This window comes from Salvia hispanica, chromosome 4 (genome assembly GCF_023119035.1).
Source record: "Salvia hispanica cultivar TCC Black 2014 chromosome 4, UniMelb_Shisp_WGS_1.0, whole genome shotgun sequence".
Lineage (NCBI taxonomy): Eukaryota > Viridiplantae > Streptophyta > Magnoliopsida > Lamiales > Lamiaceae > Salvia > Salvia hispanica.
Window position 1 is genome coordinate 11,557,326 of NC_062968.1, and position 7,284 is coordinate 11,564,609.

General features: G+C 38.7%; 1 protein-coding gene across 1 annotated transcript; it reads left to right on the forward strand.

Annotated features, from left to right (window-relative positions):
• The first annotated feature begins 6,629 nt into the window (after window positions 1-6,629).
• LOC125220360 (glycine-rich RNA-binding protein RZ1C-like) lies at window positions 6,630-7,042 on the forward strand. The gene is made up of 2 exons (XM_048122530.1): window positions 6,630-6,909; window positions 7,023-7,042. The coding sequence occupies exons 1-2, from the start codon at window positions 6,630-6,632 to the stop codon at window positions 7,040-7,042; spliced, it is 300 nt and encodes a 99-aa protein (XP_047978487.1).
• Window positions 7,043-7,284: the final 242 nt, after the last annotated feature.

Here is a 7,284-nt window from a genome sequence, read left to right on the forward strand (position 1 = left end):
AAGATATTGACGAAAGATTATTTTAATGATTATTTAATTGATAAATTAATAGATATCATTAAAAATAATATTATTTAATGAAATAAAATATTTTGGGAAGATTTCCCTAGATTTTAGGAATATTTTGATTATTTTCTATGTCTATGAATATTTTATATCCTAGATGATATAGATAAGAATAATTTAATGGTTTCCTAAATATAATATATATCTAGAATCTATAATAAGATAGATATATATAAGATTACATTAAATAATATAATTTAATTTTCTTCCTAATCTTGAACTTGGAAATTATATGAATTTAATTTTTCATGTCTAATTAAGATTATAAATAATGTACTTTATTTTAGATATATCTTTTAGTATGACATGAATAAGAATTAAATTCTAGATTAATAATTCCTAAACTAAGATATTAAGATAATAAAAGATTTATTTATCCAGTCAATTAAATACCAACATAATTTAATTAGTCTTAATCTGTCTTAAGGCTAAGGGATAATTAATGAAAACCATAACACAAATATCTAAGCGATAATTATGAACTAAAAGTTTATATATGGTCTCCGTCGGTTGGACTGCCAAATTTTGTGAAGTTGATTTTCTAATATTATCGTCACCTACAGAGTAGGGACTGTTAGGTTTGGTATCTTGAAAAGCATGTTTCGAGTAAGTTTCGCGCGAATAGAATCTTGCTTGTATACGTAAAACTCTACAATCCACTTTTAACCCGATTCAGTATTATTCGAGCAGTCTCGCACGGATAGAATCACTATTATTATTACATTGTGTTTGCTTGTGCATTTATAAGATGTTTTACAAACATTTAAATGCATAAGAAGTAAACAAAGTCTAAGTCTTTTGCTTAGTAGACCGGTTGTGGGCGTCGTCCACTTTAAGGTAACACGGTCAGATCTATGCAATGCTTTGCAAAAGAAAAAGAAGAATTTCACAACCTAGATAGGCTTTGGCTACCTATCGTGAAAGGTTGCAATGTCAGTCCGCATATTTCTAAGCCTTACTGAAATAAGATGACATTAGTGTGGTATAGCAATGAACGAATCTAACAGCAAGACATGTCTTTATGCTATCTACTGAAAGACTAGGTCTTGATAAAATACTATTTCTTAATCTACATATGTTAGCATTGAGCATACGGTATTGATTATGCACTACTTTGACTTATCAAATGGTGCGGGTTTTTCGCAACCCAATAATCCTGATATATTGGGTAGTGGTGATTAATATCTAGCGGTGGTAGGATTGCTATTATGTTGAAACATGCGCGAGGTGAGTCTCGTTTGATAATGTCCTCAAGAGGAGCTCGAACAAGGTTTTATTATTCGGAAAACTGGCCAGTTGGTGTCACGACCACAACTCCCTAGTACTAGTGAGCGTAGCTATTTCGTGACTAAAATAATCTCATCAATCATGAAATAAACATAAGAGCAATAATTCAACTCGAGGTAATAGTTTCAAAGGCGAATGGGTACATAGTCAAAAGGGAATCAGAGTATCAAGACTAAACTCATAAGTTCCTAGAACATAGTTCTACTGCAGCGGAAGAGTCCAAGACAAAATAGTATGTGTGAAGACATACTACTTTGGGCTACCTAACTACTTATTAATGATCATTTCCCAACACCTTTGCCTCCTCGTACACGTACAACCTGCACATTAGAAAAGAATCATGCAGGGCTGAGTATTTGATATACTCAGTGGGCACATTGCCGAAACATAATTTTCGTAGAAAATTTTTTGTCAGCCAGTTGAGTGAACACGGGGTTTTAACTTAAAGGGCCCGAGTCACTAAAATTTCTTTTATTCGTAAAGTTGATTGCGCAATCACATAACATATATACCATATCTGAAACGTATGTGAACCGGGAATGTGGCCACATTCCACGACGGTCACTGGACCGGCCAACTTAAAAGCTAGCTCACGATCCCCATATGTATACACTAGTCCGAGTAGGCTTTACTTCCCCACTGGGACCCGAATTCGACTAAACATAATTGGCATAGCCAAGCAGATAGGTAATCCATAAAACATAAAATGGCATGACAAAACATAAATAGCTTAATTTTCACATAATCATGCTTGAAGGCAAGTTCACATTTTGAAAGAAATACCCACCTCAAAGGCCATCTCTTAGCCGAACAAACTCCTTAGCTTGATTTTTAGATGACGCGCAAAGACGCCCCTTTAGTAACATGGAAATAATACTTAATTAGGCTTAAGGAGCCAAATGAACTCAAACGTGAATGCATCCTAAGTGCATGATCATTTTATTCCCTTTTCCTTAATTCATAAGAAATCCTTGAGCACTAATTAAATCTTGCGATTTAGTTTGATGTGGAGGTCTACCAATTATTCGTTTAACGAAAGAGCGTTACCTCCTATATATATTATTCATACATAAACTCGAGGTCCATTCATCGTTAGCGTATCAATTCTTAACATTAATTATCCGAGCACTTAAGCTAAGGTCCGAAAATTTAGACTTATCTTCGTGAAAATAACTACGGGACCATTAATTATTTAATCAACAACATAGGAGAGCCCATGATTTAATTAAATTCTTAGCATATACTTTTATTTTAGTTGGTGGCCCAAACTCCATAATTAAATTCTATAACAAGGCAGCCCATTTCTAAATATTTCCTAAGTCCATATTTGTTTCTAATAGAGAGTCTCATACCCATCGTCTCTCTCTCAAAACATTTCTCAAAGAACAGAAATCCCCAAATTGAAGAAATGGAAATCCCTAATTCTTCTCCCCCTTCGTCTCGGCTACATCGCCGCTCAGCTGGGTCGCCGGAGCACCGCCGGCTCCAGCTCCTCGACGTCACGGAGTCTCCGGCGGCTCGTGTCAGCAAGTTCCGCCGTCGCAGCACGGCTGGCAGACGCTCTCGGTCCCCTTCGCAGGCCAGCGCCGCCGCCGCCTCGCAGCGCAGCCCTCCGTCGTTACGTTCTTCGCCAGCGAAATCGCCGACAGGGGAAAGGCGTCGCCTTTCTCTCTTCCTCCGGCGTCCTCTGGTGATTCACGCCCGTCGGAGCTCCAGCCCTCTCCCGGCTCCCTCCGACGAGTTCTCCATCGTCGACATTCGCAGCTCGCCGCTGCCTCTCCCTTCGCGAGGCGGTCACACCGACGCCGGCAACCCGCGTCGGCTGCCTCCGTCGTTGCTCGACCATCGCGGGACCATTTCTCTCTAAAGCTAAGTTCTTTCTCTTTTATTTCTCTTGTTTAAGCATTTGAGAGTCATCTTGGAGGTGTTTAAACTTGGTGTGGCTATAGAACTATGCTCTTGTTGTTTATGTGCCTTGGTGCTTAGGATTCTTTCATCCTTAAAATTGGATACTAAGATAGATTAGCTGCATTGGGTTGGAGTAGAGCTATTGAAATTATTCTATGTCTTTCTACTTACGCTACATGATGATATGAGATGTTATTTGGGAGAAAGGTGGAGGTGTATTACCTCTTGCGAAAAGACAGTGACTTAAAATCTGGTTTCCATGGTACTCAAGGTTTACTCCCTCCTTGAAACTCCTAGTTGCAGTGTAGAAAGAAAAAGGGTGTGAGCTTAAGTTGAGCATGAAAATACTTGTGGGAAGGAAGAAGTAAATGTTACCTATGGGTGTGGGAGTTGTCTGTAAGACTCTGCAGAGACTCTTCTCCTAGCTCCCTCACTCTCAACTTCTTATGTTGCTGGAAAATTTGAGGTATGTGGAAGGGAGTTCATAAGTGGTGTTGGAGGGGGTTTTTATAGGCTGATTTTGTACCTTAGGAGGAGTTAATGAGGCTGATCTCCTTTTGTTTTTATGCCCAACATATCTCTTGTTTTTGATCCTCAATGCAGCCTTCTACTTGAAATATTTTGGTGTTACTTGGAGTACTAGGTGTTTGACTAATTAATTCATCTTGTTCTCACATGCCCTCTTAGTACTTTATTTCATAACTCTCTTTGTTTGCAAGCTGCAGGAGCATGTAGGGGTGCACCTAGGAGGATTTAAATGGCTGCCCAGCCTCTTTGTTCTCATGCTGCAGAAAATCTCTTACTTTCTTGATCTCCACTACTTTTGATTAATGAAACTTGGCGTTTAGCTTAGGACAAAAGGACTTCTCATTTACTTATTTTGGTTGATTGTGTGACTAGGAAAACTGATGCGCAGGGGCTGTTTTGGAGGAGCAAAAATGGCAGCTTTGACTTGCCTCTTTTGGGTAAGTCCTTAGTCCTTCATAGTTAAAAGAGGTGTTGTTCCTTTTCTTTAATGGGAAGATCCCTTAATTCTCTTGTACATATGCATTAATTACTTTGTTTGTAGTTTTCTAGGTGAGAAAGGAAGGTGTGGCTGTTGTGTTGTTCTCGGGCTCGGCCCGCTCCCCTCAGCCCGACGAACTGCTCAAAGACGGCTATAGTTCGGGCCTGGAGAAGAGGCCCGAAGTGCATCTAAAATTTATCTTTTCTTTTCTTTGTTTCCTTCATTTGAAGCCTTGTTCCATGTATTATTTTTTTTTTTTGAAGTTAGTTGTTCGTTTATTGTATATGAAATGCTATTCGAATTTCTTTATACTTGGGAAAAGACTTCTTGTCCTTCTTCTTTCATTTACATATTGTTGACGTCGTTGTGTTCGCTAAATTCTTACTTTAGCTTTTATCTCTTTGCGAACCACTCCATTAAACACAAACAAGGAAAAGTAACAAGTTTTTATTTGATCATGAATCAAGAGAATGAAAATCCTCTAGTTCGTCATTAAGCATTAAAGTATCGGGGTAATTAAAGAAGCGGGTATTACAGTTGGAGTTTTATTACTCTGTGAATAATAAATAAATGTTTCTTGCTAAGTCCACTCTTGGAATTAATAAGATAATAATTAATTAAGTCCATAACAGACATTAATTAATTAATGGACATTTATATCTTAAGCGCGAGAAATAAATAATAAACAAAGTGGAAATCTGGATTACTTGTAATTTCGGATTTGGATAGGGAGAGTTCAATATTACTTCTGTTGTGGCTGCTCGTAATATTCCAATATAAGCTTGTATTAAATTGTGGGTTCAATTTAATTAGTAAAAAGCTAATTGGGCGAGCCCATATCCAAAACCTTCCATAGATCCCTGTCTGGGCCCAAAAGGAACTTAATATAAATAGGAGAATAAAGGAGACATAAATCATTTATTATTATTATTACTCACAATTTCCGTCCCCCTCTACCTAGAGGAGTTCGAATTTCTCTCCTAATTGGAGAAGGATTTCTTCTGTCTTCTTTATTCGAGTCCTAGTATTTTGATAAGATCAGCCCACCCTGATATCGAGATACAGTTCCGGAACCAAAGAGAAGATCCGTGGTCTAGTATTGAAGATCATCACGTGGAGAAGGCGCGAGCAATCGACGATTCTTTGGAGAATCAAATCGGTAACTCTAAACCGTAGAAATCATGTTTAGGATTTATTTTCTATGAGCATGAATTATTTGCGTTCTAGCATGCAATTACCTGTTTAACATGTGAATTGATTAATCGCATAATCGGTCAAATAGATCCTACGTCTGATTTATTTGTTTTGTACAAGTCTTCCGCTGTGCAAGGGGCACCAAACCCCAACGTAGGGACAATAATCCTACGAAAACAGTAAGTTCATAAGGGCGGACTTCTCAAATAATAAATAGAATGAACTAGAAAGTGGTTCCTAATATTATCACCACCTACAGAGTAGGGACAATAATCCTAAGGAACTACGAGTTTCAGGGTTCAATCAGAACTTATGAGATAGCTTGGTTTTGTTATCAACGCATGAACATTGTTATGGGAGTGTGTTGTAGAAATAAAACTCTGTAATGCTAAATCTGATGGTCGTGCTTAGGCAGCATTAGGCGTGTCGACCTCGAGGCGAGGAAGCTATTGATACGTCGGTGTTGTGACCAGTAAAATTGTCAAAATTTTAATGCGTATTAACCTCCAGAGGAGGATACAATTTATTAATTTTGCTGTTGTAAGATTTTGAAAAGTTTTATGGTTAATCTACTCAATTTCCTTACATAAGTATATGACAAATAGTAAAATCTTCTGTTTGCAGTGCAATAAAATCCGTCAAGATGTCTTTTAATCCTCTTTCTGCCATTCTCAAAGAAAACAAACTCGAGGGCCAAAATTATATAGAATGGAAACAAAACTTGGATATCGTTCTCACAGCTGAAGAGTACAAGTTTGTGCTCACTACTCCACAGCCTCCAGTTCCCGCAGCTAATGCCTCGGTGGGAGTACAGAATGCGCATAAACGGTGACAAAAGGCGAATGAGATGGCTAAGTGCTACATGTTGGCTTCTATGTCTTCAGTACTCAAGCATCAGCATTCTGCCATGGCGACTGCCGCCGAGATTATGCAAAATCTTACAAATCTGTTTGGTACTCAGAATCGAACGGCTAAGTCTCAAGCCTTTCGGAGTATCATGACTAAGTCTATGAAGGAAGGCACGTCTGTGAGGCAACATGTCCTCGAGATGATGAGCCACCTCAATCAGATTGAGGTTTTGGGAGGGACGATCGATCCCGAGTCCCAGATTACTATAATCCTTCAGAGTCTTCCCCCTAGCTTCCAGCAGTTCAAGCTCAACTTCGAGATGAACAAGCGGGATTATACTTTGGCTGAGCTGCTGACTGAACTTCAGTCGGCGGAGGACCTTATGGTTCAAGCTAAGGTAGCCATGCTAAGTTTGGCGCCTAATTCCTCTGGCTCTAAGCCTAGAAAAGGAAAGAAAAAGGCACCGAACCCAGTGGCAGCTAAGAATGCTAAGGGAAAGAAGAAACAGCGGGGTGACAAGAAGCCTACTGGAAAGTGCTTCAAATGTGGAGAGAAAGGTCATTGGAAGCCAGATTGTCCTAAGAAGGGCAAGGCTACAGGTATGCACCATGCTCTAGTAGTCGAGTCATGTTTGGCTTCGACGACTACTCATACTTGGGTTATTGATACTGGAGCGACTGATCATATATGTTTTGATCCTGACTTAATGCAGGTAACAAGACGGTTACATGATCGTGATATCGAAGTCCAGCTGGGCGACGCTACGAAAGTGGCGGACGTTGCAGTGGGAGACGTTTATTTACGTTTTTCTAGTGATAGATTTTTGATTTTGAAGAATGTTTTGTTGATACCTTCTTTTAGAAGAAATTTAATTTCAGTTTCTAAATTGTCTTTTGATGGATATTCGATTTCTTTTAATGACAATTGCGTTATTAAGAAAGATGGTTCTTATATCTGTCGTGGTATCCTGGAAA

Excerpts from the sequence above, each read along its gene's own strand:
- LOC125220360 (XM_048122530.1), top strand. The coding sequence starts at position 6,630 with ATGAACAAGCGGGATTATACTTTGGCTGAGCTGCTGACTGAACTTCAG. Across the intron at positions 6,910-7,022 it reads TAAGAAGGGCAAGGCTACAG|GTAACAAGACGGTTACATGA; the intron begins GTATGCACCATG and ends GACTTAATGCAG.